Source organism: Pyrgilauda ruficollis, unplaced genomic scaffold, assembly GCF_017590135.1.
Source record: "Pyrgilauda ruficollis isolate IOZ18807 unplaced genomic scaffold, ASM1759013v1 scaffold45, whole genome shotgun sequence".
NCBI lineage: Eukaryota > Metazoa > Chordata > Aves > Passeriformes > Passeridae > Pyrgilauda > Pyrgilauda ruficollis.
The window spans coordinates 5,073,362-5,090,061 of NW_024526044.1; the positions used below are offsets into that span (position 1 = coordinate 5,073,362).

At 47.6% G+C, this 16,700-nt stretch overlaps 1 protein-coding gene across 1 annotated transcript in view; it reads left to right on the top strand.

Moving 5' to 3' along the window:
* The first annotated feature begins 633 nt into the window (after positions 1–633).
* The window catches only part of ATP9A (ATPase phospholipid transporting 9A (putative)), a 50,447-nt gene continuing 34,380 nt past the window's right edge, over positions 634–16,700 (top strand). Inside the window, exons 1-6 of the mRNA XM_041478499.1 lie at positions 634–794; positions 8,016–8,160; positions 8,478–8,591; positions 10,025–10,133; positions 15,197–15,255; positions 16,145–16,196. Coding sequence (XP_041334433.1) covers positions 772–794; positions 8,016–8,160; positions 8,478–8,591; positions 10,025–10,133; positions 15,197–15,255; positions 16,145–16,196 — 502 coding nt within the window. The 5' untranslated portion in view covers positions 634–771. The remainder of the gene's footprint in view (positions 795–8,015; positions 8,161–8,477; positions 8,592–10,024; positions 10,134–15,196; positions 15,256–16,144; positions 16,197–16,700) is intronic.

Here is a 16,700-nt window from a genome sequence, read left to right on the forward strand (position 1 = left end):
GAGCACACGCAGGATGTGGCAGGGCACACGCAGGGTGTGGCAGGGCACATGCGGGTGTGGCAGGGCACACGCGGGGTGAGGCAGGGCACACGGGGGGTGAGCTGTGGAAGGCAGAGCACACGCAGGATGTGGCAGGGCACACGCAGGGTGTGGCAGGGCACATGCGGGTGTGGCAGGGCACACGGAGGGTGAGGCAGGGCACACGCGGGGCGAGCTGCGCGCCTTGGGCCGGACAGGAGCGCTCAGCGCGGAGCTGTGAGGCTGGGAGAGAACGGGAAACGAGAGCGGGACACCGGGGAAAGGGCACGACGGGGAAAGGACACGACGGGGAAAGGGTGTGGCAGGGCACCATGGGGTGGGGCAGGGCACACGGGGGGGTGAGGCAGGGCACACGCGGGGCGAGCTGCGCGCCTTGGGCCGGACAGGAGCGCTCAGCGCGGAGCTGTGAGGCTGGGAGAGAACGGGAAACGAGAGCGGGACACCGGGGAAAGGGCACGACGGGGAAAGGACACGACGGGGAAAGGGCAGAGCAGGCGACGGCCGGGGCCGGGGCAGGGCGGGGCTGCTCAGGGTGTGTCTGGGCGTGGCAGATCAGGGCGTGGCTGATCAGGGCGGCGGCGCCGGGCCGGCCCCTCGGCGGTGCCGCCAGACGGCGGCGGCCGGGCTGGGCGCTGCCGGCAGCCGGAGCATCCATCCCCCGCTCCGCTCCGCCCCGCAGCCGCGGCCTGTACCGACAACATCCCGCTGCAGCCGGTGCGGCAGAAGAAGCGCATGGACAGCAAGCACCGCGGCGGGTGAGGGGCGGCGAGACCCCCGGGGCGGCGGCGGGGCCGCGCTCGGGGTGCGCGGGGCGGGGGCGGCGGCGGGCTGAGCCCGGCTGGGAGGAGAGGAAGAGGATGAGGAGGAGGATGAGGATGAGGCAGGCGGGCGCTGACAGGTTGCTCCTGACGCCATTGCCGCGGCACGCCCGGCGCAGGGCAGGATGCAGGCGGGCTGCGGGAGCGGGGACAGCCCCGGCCCGGCCCGGCCTTCAGCGCCGGAGCCGCGGACACGGCGGGGCAGCAGCGCCCGGAGGGGCCGGGCCGGACGGGGGCCGTGTCACCGCGGCCGTGTCACCGCCGCCGTGTCACCGCCGCCGCGCCCGCCCGGCCCGGCTCCTGCTTGTCACGGTCCATCCCCGCTGTGGCGCACGGCCCGGGCTGCAGAATCCCCGGCCTTGGAAGAGCGCAGCACCACCGGCGGTGCGTGTAACAAAGGCCCGGCTCCATTAACTGTATCAGCTCGGCAATACAATATCCTTGGGCGATGTTGCCGTAGGCCGGGTGTGCGATGCGTCCCTAAAGGAGACGCAGGGATATGTTTATACCGGTGTTGCCATGCAGGAAGGTAAATAAGGAAAATGGTTTTCCAGTAGTCTTCCATTACAGGATTGCACCACGGTGCAGACAGGTTGGTTTGCACAGCAGGGTGTGTGTGGTGTCCAAGTCACCTGGCTGTCAGTTGTCACAGCATTTCATTCATCCCTGGAGAATTTGGGTTTCTTAAATGTGGCGAGTGATGCTAGCAAAAGAAACCAAAATATTGAAAGAAATCTTCACCGTTAGAGCAAGGGGAAATATACACGTTTGCCCTGTTTATGTTTTTGGCTGGTAGTTTGTGTTCGGAGTGCTGTAAGTGACATTGTTGCACACAGTTCATTCAGCATTAGGTCTGTTCCTTGTTGTCAGGTTGTTGGTGGTGCTGTGGCAGTAGCAGGCAGGGAGGTGTGTGTGATGCAGCAGCAATCCCTGTGCCTGTGTCACATGCACCGCTGAGCAAGTGCCACAAGGTGCAGCCACCGTGGCCTCGCCTTTGGTGACGTGATTGAAGGGAGCGGGGAGAGGTGAGGGGCTGGGAAATCTCTCAAAGCTGCTCGAGTGGATTCTTTCCTGGAGTTCTGTAGTCTCCAGCAGGAGCCTCCTGGGTGTTCCAGTGTGGTTAGTGCTGCCTAGCAGAACCTGCCCTCTGCTAACCCGAGCCATGGTTCATTGCCTGTGGATTCTGCCTGATTAGCAGCCACTGAGAGGCTTTCCAGTGGTGGCAGAAAATTCCAGCGGCACGGGAAGGAAGCTTGCCTAGGGCTTTTACTCAATAGCAGTTGAAATAAATTGGATTTGGGGTTTCTGTTTGGTGCAGTAATTGTTTGAGGGTGGGATTTGTCATATATGTGGAGTCCTTGTTTTAGTGATGTGATCTCTTGGTATTTGATCAAGTGATGGATAGCAAAGCATTGAAGTCAAGCCAATGCAAACCAGTGTTAGAAACCATAGAATAAATCACCCAGCAAGTCAAGGGGTCCCTGGTGTCACAGCCAGAATGGAGTCCTGGGAATCCTAAGCCATAATCAAGGCCTTCTTTTTTCTGTTCCCTCTGAGGAAAAGCCCACACTAAAGCCATCCAATTTATGTTCCTCGATGCATATGAAAACCAGGATGGGCTTCACTTCAGCATAGCCCCAGCTGGTTTCTGCTGTGGGGGTTCCCCAGCAGTGGGGGTGAGTTTTCAGATAGATTTTTGTTGGTGTGGTCTTCTGGAGTGGGGAGCAGATTTCTGGTCATGAATGTCTCTATAGAAATCTTGGTTTCTGTTGAAATAAAAGTGAGAAATGGCTGATTCACCTGTAGGGCAGGTGCCATCCAGCAAGGCTTTCATTACCCTCAGCTTCTGGCATGCTTTGAAAGGAAGCCAGGGAGGAGCTGGCTCAGGAGCCTTGCAGAGATGAGTGATGGCTCAGGCAGCTCAGGTCTGTGTTGGAGAGAAGCCTCGAGCTTCAGGAGCCCAGTGGGAGAGTGGGGATCTGTTCCTGAGCACAGCTTCAGAGGGGCTCTTCTTGCAGCCACCAAGGGCTCTGAGTTCCCGTGCTGTGCCCTGAATTCAGCCCTGTTCATGCCAAGGCTCTGCAGCCCTCTGGAAAGCCCTGTGAGCACTGTGCCCGTGGGGAGGGAGGGATGGCAGGAGCTGCAGAGATGGTGGGATGGGAGTGAGCCCGAGCTGCCGGGGGCCCAGTCCTGCCAGGGAGGTTCCTGGAGCACCCTGGGTGCTCTGCTCAGCACATGACACAAGTTCTCCCCTAAATAGCTCGTGGTGTCAGTCCTCAATCCTGCCAGGCTCCTTTTAAAGCAGCAAACTGCTGTGCTCATGCAGCTGCTGCCGTGGGAAAGGCCTGCATCCGGAGCTGCAGGGGAAGGAGAGGGAAGGAGGAGCTTTACAGGAACACTTGGTGAGGCTGTGCCATTGTGCTGCCTGTGTACTCTGGCTCTGTTTAAAATGGCAAATTCCATTTCAGAGTCAACAGAGAGGGGTGGCAGCTCCTGCCCTGGGACAGCCTGTGTGGGTGTGCCTTGGCACTGCAGCCTGGGGCTGGGCTGCCTTCCCACAGCAGGGAATTGCAGGAATTGCAGCTCTCCTGGCCCTTTCCAGAGCCATGCCAGCTGCATGGCCTGCAGCAGGAATGTTCCAGAATGTTTCATGTGCAGGTGCATAAAAGGGTGAGGTGGTGGTGCATGGCTCTGGTTTTCTTTAGCCATGGAAAATTTGTTTTGGAATGATGTCAGGTGGGGGTTGGTTTGTGTGTTAGAGGGTCACAGAAACAAAATCTGAGAAATGAGCTCAGTTTAGAAGTGATTAAATGTGTCAGTGAACTTCAGCACTTATCTGACAAATGCCACCTCAGAACATGATTGGTTGTAGGTTTGCACACCTACAAACGTGGCGCTTTTTTCCCACTGGCTTTGTTTTACATGGGAGTATTTTTCATTTGATCTTCGTTCTCCATCAGACACGTTACATTTATAAATGAAACCTGCTTCTTGCTAGTGGCTGTTCACCTGGCAGCTGGCACTCACTCTGCTGTGCCTCTTACATCACCTCTGGGAACGTGGTTTTGTGAGCAAATAAAATCCCAGGTGAAGTGCAGAGCAGACCTGTTCTTCAGTTCCTGCTGTTCGTTTGGATCCCTCTGCAGATGAAGGGCAGCTTCACTTACAGCACTGAGCTTCAGGTACAGTTTGCATCCTGAGGGATTCTTTTCAGTGGTTGTGACTCTGTTTGAGGATTTGTGAGTTTGTTTCCCATTGTTATTTTTGCCAAGTTATGATTTGAAATGTCAATTGCACAGTGCTGTATAAGCTGACCCATATAAGCTGTCTTTATGTATTTTTCCTGGTCTTTCTGTAAGGTGATAATTTTTAAAGCCCATTATTTACCCTCACTTGCTAGTTTTCTATACTTCAAGGTTATTGCAGGATTGTTTTTCAGTTCTTCAGCTGCAAAATGGAGAAGGAGAAATGTTTAGGAACGTGTTCCCAAACTTTTGCAGAGACTGTTTACATTTCTGTAACATTGTGATTCCTATTCTTGGAAAGTGCACATTAATTTTATCAGCGTTTCTCAGCAGCAATGTCAGCTCTCATCTGTTTTTCTGGACAATCTTTCCCTTTCCAGGATGCAATCTTTAGATTTCATGATGGAAGATGTTTTATTATTCCTACTAATGCAAATAATACCCTGCCAGAAACTTCCTCCTGTGCCACTGCCTTTGCTCTGAGCAGGGAATTTTGTAGTAATGAAGCAGCCCCTTCCCTCATCACCTGCATCTCTAAGCTGGTGACTTAAAAATAGGGGTGGTAGCCAGAGAAACAGCAGATCACAGAACTACACAGTGCCTGCAAAATTCTTGCAGGGAGGAACAGATAAATTAACTGGAAAAAGCTGACAGCTCCAGTCAAAAGGATTTGTTATTTAATGGGCACCAAAGCTAATCTGAAAACACATTTGTATGTGCTCAGAGTGCTCTGTTTCTCGTGCCCATATGAATAGATTTTTCTTTTTTAACATTAAGATTATTCAGTTTGCAGAGGAGAAAGAGAAAAGGAGAACTAATGATCTTATTGATTCTTCCCCAGTGAAGTTTAAGACTTCACTGAAAAGTTTAAAAATAATTAAAAATTAAGGTAATTGGCTGTCAGTTGGAGGAGTGATAAACTTCTGCCTGGAAGAATGAGCACATGGTTCTGTACTTGAGAAATTGCTCTGTTCTTACCAAAACTTCATTGTAAACTAATTTCAGCAATTCATGGGCTGTTGTTGTGAGCAGTTTTTGTGAGATAACATTCCTGCTGGAGCAGGCTTTGGGTGGTGGGTTGCTCTGTGCCCACAGGAGGGAAAACAGAGTCACAGAGTGCTGAGGGTTAAACACCAGCACTGGGGTGGAGTTGGCGCCTTCAGAACAAAAACCCTGGAACGTTTTTGGGGTAAAAGTCAGGATTTGCTGCCAGGATTTTCCTCCCTGGCACGGGAGCTCCTGGCTGAGGCTGCAGCCCTGGGCTGTGATGCAATGGGATTCCCGAGAGCTGAGGAACCTCCCCAGCTCCAGTGGTGCAACCTGGGGCTGCCACTGCTGGTTGTAGCACTGTGTTCATTGGGAATTTTCAAATGAAATACTTTACAGAAACCTCGTGCTGTAAGGCTGTGGAGGAGACTCCCAGCAGAAATTCTGGATATTCTTTACTCGGGCATCCATGCTCCTGATATTTGCCTTCAAACCTTGCTAGGCAGGAAGTTTTTCTTTTGTTTGTCTAATTAAGTTTTCAGTTTGCTTTCCCCTGTAATTCAGGAGCTTGCAAAAACTGATTCCAGCCAGGCAGGGATTTCACAGACCTGTTATTTTTACTCAGCAGATTCTCCCATGCCCTTTCTTGCTTGTTCTTGGAGCTGCATTATTTTTAGGTTGTTTCTCAGCCCTGTAGTAGCACAGCATTTGTAAATCACCATTCTTACAGCACCAAGTGTGTTTGTGGGGGAAATGCTGCCAGGAGTCACCCTATTGTAAATATTATGATATAGGTGTGGGGCTATTTTGCTGTTGAGTACAATCCCTGTAAGAGGCCCAGCCTCAAAAATAAACAAAGGTAAATGGTTTCAGCTGTCTGATTGCAAGGACTGACTGATTTTTCCTTACTGGAAAGCACATTGTGATGAAATAGGCTGGTGGATACCAGGTTTGATCCCTTGGGTAGAGCTTCATTTGGAACTTTTTCTCCTTTGTGAAAGAAGGAAAACCACATTTTTCTCCCTTTTTTCTGTGGAGCATATCTATATTCTGTTGGAATCCAAATACTACCATTTCCAGTAGTTTCTGTTCAAATATATTTGGGGTGCAAGTGGCTATTTGTCTTAGGTCTTCACTTGCAAACACAAAAGCAAACTGCAATTGAAAGGTATCCAGCTCATAAAATACACTTCTGTAGTAGAGCTTCTGAATTTGAGTGTTTAACACCATTTTTACTGTTTGTCTGGTCTTGGTAACCAGCTGCCTTTCAATGTGGATTTTATACATGAATGTGGGGGGAAAAGAAGCTGCTAGTTTGTTTTTTTAATAAGCAAAAATAGTTTGTAGAGGTGACAAAATTGAGAGTTTCAAGGGCAAGCATAACTTTCTGAAGTGGTTATATTTGGGGTATTTCTATTAATTATGGATGTATGGCACTACCTAGGGAGCAGCTGAAGAAGGAAATCCACTTGGAAAAGTTACAAGTGCAGAATAACAGGGAATGTCCCTGTCCAGGGGTAAGAGGCATGGCAGTTGTGGTGCTGCAAGTCTGTAGGAAATCAGAAGTGTTTCATATATACCATATATATATATATATATATATATATATATATATATACACCTTTATTTGGGGTGCAAGTGGCTGTTTGTCTTAGGTCTTCACCTGCAAACACAAAAGCAAACTGCAATTGAAAGGTATCCAGCTCATAAAATACACATCTGTACCTGAGCATGAGACCCTCTCCAGTTATTTCTCTGCAGTCACTGGATTTAGGTGTTCACTGCTCTCATGCTGTTGGAGGGGAGGGTTTGGCTTGGCCTGGAGCTGCAGGAGGCTCTGGGCAGCATGCAGAGATGCTGATTGCAGCCCCTGTGGGTCCCTGCTCCTGCAGCACTCTGTGCAGAGCTCTGCTGCCTCAAAGCTCCTTTCAGAAGAAAATCACCTTCCCTGTGCTTGGGGGGCATCTCTGCACTGAGGCTTAGATTGTTCCTAGCACACACTGGAGAAAATCCACATTTCAGGGCTTGTCTGAGACTCTTCATGAAATAGAATAATGTCCAAATAGTTTGATTAAGCAGGAGTGCTTTTGTGTAGTTCTAAAAGCCTGTGAGAATTCATCTGACCAGTCAGGCTGGTGGAGTGAAGGGCTGTGCCTGCTCAGGGAGCCCTGCATCATGTGGTGACACCTCTTTATTTCTGGAAGCAAAGTTGAGTTTTAGTCCCCTTCTGTACTCAGGGAACTGACTTAACTGATAACACGTCTTTCTATTTGCAGCCAGCAGGGCTTGGAACGTGAAAAATTAAGTTCTTTGTAGGTGACCACCTTCTGTGTGGTGAGATGTGAGCTCTGCTCAGTGCACTTTGTGTATCTCTGGCAAGACAGGGACTTGCAGAGTGCTCTTGCACCTCCTTCAGCAGTTATTTCTCTGTCAGCTCTGCACTGAGCTGAACTTTTGGGGCAGAATGCTTGAATCAAGAACAAATCCTTGTGGTACACTCTGGAGGGATGATTTGTAGGAGCTCTGGAGCTTTGGGGGATCAATCTGGCTGATGCTGGCTCGGCCAAATCTCAGTGCAGTTCTGTAGGTCTGTTCTTAAGGAGCAAGGGCTTTGGGAAGGGGCTGGCTGTCAGGAAGCAGCAGGGACAGCAGGAAAAGGCCCTTTTTGGCTCTGGGAGGTGGTTTTGAACAGAGAGGCTTTTCCAAGGTGCAGGAAGGATGGGCTGGTGCATCTTTCCTGAAGGGCCTGACTTGGGTTTGGTTCTGTGCCTCGAGTCGGGGTTTGTAACGTGGGGCAGGGCAGGGTTTCCTTCACTGCAGCTGGTGTGAGCAGAGCTCCTGGGGCTGCTGCAGGTGTGCAGGGGGTGTGTGACACCCAGAGGTGTGTGGGAAATGAGCTCATTGATTGATTGTGGTCCCTCTGCAGGTGCTGTGAGTGCCTGAGATGCTGCGGGAGGAGGGAGCCGAGGCCTCGCTCTGTCTGGCTTGGCCACCCCGAGAAGAGAGACCAGAGGTACCCCCGCAATGTCATCAACAACCAGAAGTACAACTTTTTTACCTTTCTCCCTGGGGTAAGCATGAGTAAAGGTGCTTTTCATCGTCCCACCCCACTGCTTTCCCCATTTTTCAGTGGTTTTACAGTAGATAAGTGCAGAATCTGGAGCTGGAGAAAATGATGGGCTTGTGTTTGGTAGAGCCAAAGCTGCCTCAGGGCAGCAGCAAACCAGACACAGAAGTGTCCTGAGTGTCCAGGACTGCTTTAAAACTGCCCCAAGCCAGCATTTAGTCACCAGGAAAGCATGCAGAAATGTTTCTGGTGGTTACTACAACATGCATAACATCCTCCCTCCTCTTGTTGTCTGCCTTTTTTTTTTTTCTTTTTTTTTAGGTGTTGTTTAACCAGTTCAAATACTTCTTCAACCTTTATTTCTTGCTGTTGGCCTGCTCTCAGTTCGTGGTTGAGATGAGGCTTGGTGCACTTTACACATACTGGGTTCCTCTGGTAGGTCCTTCAAGGTTTATTTATCCAATTTGGTGTTTGACAAAATTTCTTGTGCTGCCTTTTCTGTGAGGTGTAAGTTTGCACCTTCAGTCCTATTTTTAACTTGTTCCTGAGGCCTGTGCTGTGCATGTTTTGGGGTTTAGCTTTCAGTGCAGTGAGATCCCTGGTAAAAGCCAGGAAGAAGTGAAGGGGCAGCTTTGGGACACTGCTGTTAAAATTCAGTTTCTTTTAAAGCCTGGATCTCCATGCATTCTCCACGAATGACACGTGAGATGACACAGTCAGCTGGAGGATGGGGGAGTATTTTGGGGTGATTATTTGAAGTCTCTACAAACAGCTGAAACCGAAGCTGAAAATAGCTGATGCTTTTTAAGTTTTATTTTGGAAAGCAGGTAGGAATTTCTAGGTAAATGAATGAATGCATTTCATTGCTATATTAATTAATTAGATCACACATTTAGATATGTGTAAGTACTAGAAACCTGCAGTCTCTAACATCACCTTGCTCCCTTCCTAAAGTTCTGTACTGACAGAGATAATCAGTACCTGGTTGCAACTTTGAACACAAGTTGTGAAAAGTTCATTTTCTGTGGTGCACGAGGAGTGTTTTAACTGTTTTGTCTGAGCTAATAGTCTCTGGTAGAAACATGACTGCGTGATACCAAGCCCACAAAGAATTGGCTTGCATTAATTAATTATTTTTTATACAGTGAAGGATGTGATGCAGGCATTTCCTCATGGCAAGAGGAAATGAAATGACTGCTCATATGTACGGAAGAGTAGGACTGAAGCCCTAATCAGCCAAACGTGTAATTATAGCATGAGTAGGGCACATAAAAATCTTTAGAGTGTTATTTGGGTAGGTGGAGTGTCTGTGTACACACACGTGAAGGCACATGTATCCTCTCTTTATGTATATAAAAAGGAGTTTATACAGATTTCTGTATACATTTCTATACAAAGAAATCTCCCAGATGAGTTGTGCTGACTTCAGTGGCTCTGAGGTGCTGAGCACTGAGATTTGGGGGGTCTGCCTTACCCTGGGCTTCTCACTCTTAGTTGCTCAGCTGTGGGGTGAAATGAGATCTGCTGCTTACATTCTTCAGGTAAACTCCACAAACGTTTTCTTGGGGATAAACTTTACAAAGACTCGTTTGGGGGGATTACCTTCACAAAGGTGTGCTTGGGGAGAGCACCATGACAAAACTGGAAAGTTTCTTAGGCAGCAAGTGTGTTTTTAAGCAGCTGGTGTGAGTTTGGTGCTGGGGTTTGCACAGCAGCACATCTCGCTGCACCCACTGAGGACAACCAGCTAGAAAAAGGCAACGCAGACTGTTACCTTGCTGGCACTGATAACTATTGCTGTTACTCGAGGCAGATGTGATTTGTCCCCTGACCTTTTGCTCCCTGCTGTCTCCCCGTGCTGCTGGCAGGGGTTCGTGCTGGCCGTCACCGTGATCCGCGAGGCGGCCGAGGAGCTGCGCTGCTACATGAGGGACAAGGAAGTGAACTCGCAGATCTACAGCAAGCTCACAGCCAGAGGTCGGCTCCCAGGCTGGGGAATGCAGCCCTGCTGACAGCCAGAGCCAGAGTTCAGGCGCTGGGAGGGGGCTCCGGGCTCCGGGCGCGTGGCTTGGCGGCCGCGCCGCCGCTGCCGGGCCCTGGCGCGCGGGGGCTGCTCCTGGCTGGCTCCTCAGCAGGCTCTGGTGGGGTTTGGGCTTTGCTGAGGGGTTCATGGGATGGTCTGGGTGGGAAGGGACCCTAAAGATCACCCAGTGCCACCCCATCCATGGCAGGGACACCTCCCACCGTCCCAGGCTGCTCCAAGCCCCATCCTGGCCTTGGGCACTGCCAGGGATGCAGGGGCAGCCACAGCTGCTCTGGGCCCTGTGCCAGGCCTGCCCACCCTGCAGAGCCTAAAAAGACCCTAAAAAGACTGTGAGGTGTTTGTCAGCAGCAAGTGCTGTAGTTCCTGAGGACTGGCAGGATCCTGCATTTTCCATGCCCATTCCCTCGAGGCTCCTCTCCAGCCCGGAGGAGTTTGGAGCCCCTGTTTGGGACTGAGCCCAGGCTGGGCTCAGCTGGGCCTGACCCTGCTCTGGCCATTGTTTCCAGCTGTGCTGCACCTAACAAAGACATTTAAATTCTCATCTCAACAATCCAGTGCTGCCTCACTATGCAGTTACTCCTAACACCACGACAAAGATGGTGAGGCCAGGGTTTTGTTTCAAAAAGGGAATGAACTGGATTTGAGCAAGTTCTGGTCCTTTTCCGTTTCCAGTTTCTTAGTTATCAAAGTTTATACCCCTGAATCAAGATGCAGTGATGTAGGTGTAGTAAAAAAATGCTGCATTTGTAGGAATAAGGCTGCTTTTCAAATGTAATTGCTTAAGGCTGGATGTATTTCACATGCCAGGAGTTATGAGGCAACTCCAAACTGGGGAGTTTGAGTTTCTGAATATTAAATCCCCTTTTAATAACATGTTCTTGGTACAACACTTAAAATGCTTGGCAACCAACAAAAGCCTCATCCAAGAGGGGTGTACTACATCTATTTAAAGATATAAAAGAGTTGCCTTCTGGATTCTATTCAGTGATCTATAAGGGGCCTGACCTCTCCTTTAGTTCTTTTCATATTGCTATTACGTTTCCCATGAATGATTTCCCTCCCCCCACTCCTTTAACTTTTCTAATTTTTGTGAAAGAAACCAAGGAGGATTGGCAGCTGGGCACTAGCTGAAAATCTCAAGGCACTGTATTTAACATGAGTTTTGTGCAGAAACAGGAATGAGACCGTAGTATAGTTTAGAGTAGAAAATTATTTATGATTGTCACATGGTTTGGGGAGAAAAGCAATTTTCTGTCCCTCACTGAATCACAGAAGTTAATTTTTTGGGAGAGCTGATAATCTCCTTTTCCACTGATTAAAACCTCAGCTCCTCTGGGAATTACCTGGGAGCAGGGAAGGGCCTGGTGAGGCTGGGGATGGAAATTTGGGGCTTGATTTATCTCACCCCTTTGTACAGTCACAGGAAGGAGCTGGCTTTTCAAGGGAGAGTGTCACCAGCTCAGAGGTAGAGGCAGCAAAAATCAAAATAAATTTGGAACAGCTGATGTGAACAATTAATTTTCGGTGTAGCTGACAGTAGGACTTGGGCTATTTACAGGCTGTTCCTTTTGTTCTGCTGTTGCACAGCACAGGTGATGCTGCAGGGGTTTGACACTGCCCTGTGCTGAGATCTGATGACAAAAAACCTCCTTCCTAAACCTTTTTTATCTTTTTTACCCAGATGTTCCATTTCTGTTCCAAAATTATGAAACCAGCAGACTTCTGAAAAGCTTTTTTTTTTTTTTTTTAGCGGAAAGCTCTGCGTTTAAAGGAGAGTTGTTTGGATTGTTATAAAAAATAATCAAATTTCAATCCCCCATTCATGAGCCACAAGCCTCCCTGTGTCCAGGGGTCTGTGTTCTGATCTGCTTGATGGAAAGCTCGAACTGTGCTTGCAAATTCCTGGCTTGTTTTTCTTCTGCTGCAGCCCCCCTCCCTGGGTAACACTGCATAATAGAGAGAAACTCCACAGAAAAGTGGGAAGGGACCTCCTACTGGGGGGTGCTACTTAAGATACAGATCATTGGCATTTACCAGCCATAAAAAAACCAATATTTTCCCAAACTCTGCAAGTCCTGCTCCACGGCATAAGGCCACAAAAGCCAAAAGTTTGGTGCAGCACATCAAACAAACCCACCCTCCTTCTTTTTTTTTATGTTTTAGATGCATTTAACTTGTTTTAGTAAACCTCTGGCTTCATGTTTAATTCCAAAATAAGTGTTTGGATCTGTACTTCAGTGCAGTTTTGCAGATCTGTTGTGAAATTTTGACCTAAGTGCTCATGGGGCAAGAAGGGGAATCTTTTCTGGCTAATATATTTATTACTTGAAATGATCTACTTTCTGGTACATCCATCACACTGCAGATTTGGTGATAATTTCAAAAAACATAGTTTAAATTGGAGCAAACTGTTTGCATTTGTTTATGTTTACTTTCTTGTCTTTAAAAAAGATAAATCAGGGCACAGCAGGGAACGAAATGAATTGCAGACAAATTTTAGCAATAGAGTTTTTTGAATGAGAGCTCAAGACTAGTTCCTTTTAAAAAGTGATAAACACCAACTTCTATTCAGATTAACTTAAGGAAATACAAATTGAAAGTGATATAAATGCTGAATAAACCTGTGTATATTTACAGGAAGCATTTCTAGTTGCACTTAGTAAAACAGGAGTTTATGATTACAAAAATACTTAAATAGCAGAGCAGTTCTGGGAGATGGAACAGTTGTGCTTATTAGCTGCTTTTAAACATGCATGAGAAAACATCTGATGTTGAGGTGGCAGTTTCCCCACGGAAAGAAAAGGGAATTACAGAATTCCCAAGATCAAAATAAAACTAATTCAAGTGAGTTCTTTATGGGAGTCCTGAGTCAAAGGAAACATCTGGTCCTGGGCCTTCTTAGCAGGACGTGTGGTGCACACTGCAGAGATGTCACCCACGGGGCCAGGGAGGCTGCAGAAGCAGAATTAGCTACCTAAAAAGGGCATCTCATTTATCCAGGAGTTACAAAAACGTGTGCTGCTTAGAAAGGTCCCCTCTTTGTTTTACCCTCCAACAGCTGAGGTTGGGAGGGGTCCTGAGCAAGACAAATCTGCTCCAGCTGCTTTGGGTTTTCTCAAATTGGAAAAATTTTCAAGTAGATGATACTGTTTTCAGCATAATGATCCCAAAAGCCTTTTATGTACGTAATGGTAGGAAATCATCACGTTACAGCTTTGTCCAGGCATTAATTTCTCTTTTGCAGAATGATTTTTTTACCTCGTTAAGGAAAGCCTTACAAAAGTAAGTTTGCCTGAACCCTGCAGGTAGCACTGCTTCTGTTGACCAGATAAATCCTTGTGATCTCGGAGAGAATACAGAAAATATGGTTAAACAAATCCCCAGCTTTTCTGCACTTTGGGTCAGGAGTGGCTGTGTCTGTGTGGGGAGAGCACTGGGGCTTTGCCCCCCTCCCTCTGCGCAGGAGAATATTCAAAAGCACTTTTTGTTGCTTTGTGAATAACCGTATTAAAAGGGGAGGAAGAGATGTTATCTGTCAGACCCTTTTAGTGTCATAGTACCTAACTTTGTATAGCCCATACAGCAGACTGCCAGGGATGCTTTTTTTGATCCTCTTGGAGTGCAGCTTTTCTTTTCAAGCCCCAGCGTAATGGACTCTTAATCCCCGGTTTGCTTCCTGCCCCGGCAGAGATGTCTTCAGCCCAGAATTCGTTTTGTTTACCTTTTTTTTTTTTTTTTTTTTTTAACCAAAAATCCTCACAAGGCAAACTCCAGAATCCATGAAAGACCTATGAGATATTTGTGAAATGGGCCATGACTGCTTATAATTTGTAGGAATAATTACAGCATGCAAGGAAGTCTGCATTTATTAGCACAGTGATGAAGCATGTTGTTAGGCACACAGTGTGTCACCAAAGCAGCAGGCTGCCCCCAGCCCAGAATGGCTTTCATTGTTAATTTGGAGCAGAAACACTGAAGCATATCCTGAGAAGGATGCTAATGAAGGGACTGCCAGTAGTAAAATCCCAGTGACCTTTGTGCTTTGTGCTAATTTCTATTCCCCCTCCCTTCCCCCTCCTGCTTTCCCCTGAGCTGCTATCTGGCCAGTTAGCCCGTGAATTTTGAGGTACAGTAGGAGTGTTGTCCGTGCCAGGGCGAGCTCCACGTGCCTCCCCCACTTCCACTCAAATCACAGCAGATTAAAGAGGCTTTTGTTGAAATATAACAGACACGTGGAGGCAGGGTTCAAATTAACTGATTATAAATCACTAGTTAGTCTGAGAAGCCAAATCTAGAGCTGGCTAATGATTTGAAATTACTAGCCAATTGTTAAATTAATCCCCTGTTTTAAAGCAACTGGGAAATGTTTGACAGCTGCACAGGAATAAATATTTACATGATTTCTGTAGGACCCGTTCTCTGCTTGTTTGGCCAGTCCTGCCAGAGGCAAAGGAGAGGTGGCAGAGCTGAGCCAGAGACTGGAGCTGCAGCAGGGCAGGAAATGAGGATTGGAGGCAGGATTTTGGATGGACCCATTGTACTTCAGCTTCCAGGCCTTGGCTTGAGAGTCCAACTTTGCATTTTCAGGCACCTGAGGAGAAGGAGCTGGATTTGATGGTTCCCTGCTGTAACTTTCTGCTCTTGCTCTGTCACCTGCCTGATGCTGAAAGTGTTTCACTCATTCAGGAGTTAAGCAGTACAAAAAGGAGTTTAAGGAGTTGTTTCAGAGTTATGACTAGGGAGTGGCTGGGGCTTTCTGCAGCCAGGGCTGGTGTCTGGAGCTGTTACAGGAGGGGTTTCAGCCCTTTTTGGGAGACCCATCCCTTAGTGGGGATAGTGGGCTCAGAAGTCTTTCCAGGGCAGCATTGCCCAGTTCCTGTGGTGGAAGCATTTCCCATTTTCACCCCCATAGTGCAGGGGAAGGAAGGGAGGGGAGGAGCAGCACACAGCCCCCCAAAGCCTGCTCTGCTCTAACACCAACACCTTTCCTTTGCAGGGACTGTCAAGGTGAAGAGCTCTAACATACAAGTGGGTGACCTCATCATTGTGGAAAAGGTTTGCCTTCATATTCTTTCCTGTGTAAAGTTTGGGGTTTTTTGGTTTTTTTTTTTTTTTTTGTTTTTTTTTCAAGACCATAGAAAACAAGATCTTTTGAATCCCTACTTACTTTACAAAGGCTTAGAATATCAGGTGTTGAACACAAGTTTAAATATTTAATCACTTTACAGTGTTCTCCCACCTCACCAATAATATCATTATCTTTACAAATGAGGGCAAATCTGTAGGTATGCCTATAACCTATTTTTTTACTTATGCTGTAGCAAGATAAAGAGCTTCCTTATCCTTTCTGTGACTCTTGGACACAGGTGAAATACCTGGAACAAATGCAGCATCATCCAGGTGTTTCTTTGGGTATAACCATTGGAGTTTTGGGAGACCCAGTGATGTGTTTGTAGGTACTGGTATATATACAGGTACATTTCCCCCTTTGTACAGCTTTTAATGTGTTTTTTTTTTAATACACTGATTTTATGTTTTTCCCATCCACTCTCTGCAAGCAGCTGTGACCTCTAAAACCATTAGTATGAAAATACTCAGTACAAAATGAGAAACTTGGTAGCTGCAGATTCCAGATACAGCCTTTCTGCTAACATGGGACTCCTTGAAAGGAAACCAGCACTAGTTTAAGATTTCTTCATACTTCTAGAATTACTCTCCAGCCCTTTTGTAAACCTAACCCTTGGGTCTGGTCAGTGGGAGCTGGCACCAGTTATTATCGTGCACTTGGAATTCTGCAGGGAAGCGAGTTCAGGATTCAAAGCAAACTGAATCCCAGGCTCCAGGCTGACAAAGGAATCCTCTTTGTGCCTCTGCTGCTCTGGGGAAGGCGCTGCACACGCGTGCAGGGCTGCCTGCACAATAATGGCCTTTCTTCTCCCCCCAGAACCAAAGGGTCCCTGCTGACATGATCTTCCTGAGGACGTCGGAGAAGAATGGTAAACATCTGGAACCAATTGTCAAAATAGCCATTAACCTTTCACTGGTTGTTTGGAGAAAATTATCTTTTGGAAATGTGAAAGAAATAGATAATAGTAAAATTTTAGAGAGAGGGGGAACTCAAGTGGTTTCATGGACCACCACTTCTCAGGATGTTATACTTTAGTTTTGTTTGCTAATCAAAGAATGTAGGGGTTGAGTCCAGGGTGAATGAATCTGGTTGCATTTTAGATACATTTACTTACTGTTCAGGCTTGCTTTGTTAAGTGTGGGATAAGGAAATGTTTGATCAGAAGGATTATAAAACAGATAAATGGGAACATTTCAAGTGTCTTGAAAAAAGTATAGCACAGAGAATTCTGGCCCAGTGGAGGGAAAGAAATGTGGTGCAGGAACGACATCGTTCCGTTATTAACAAATGTAAATCAGACTCTGTTTCCAGAGAAAGAAGGGTGTGCATGTCCTGAGGGGAAGCCCTCCCATCAGTTAGCTGTAGGTGTGCC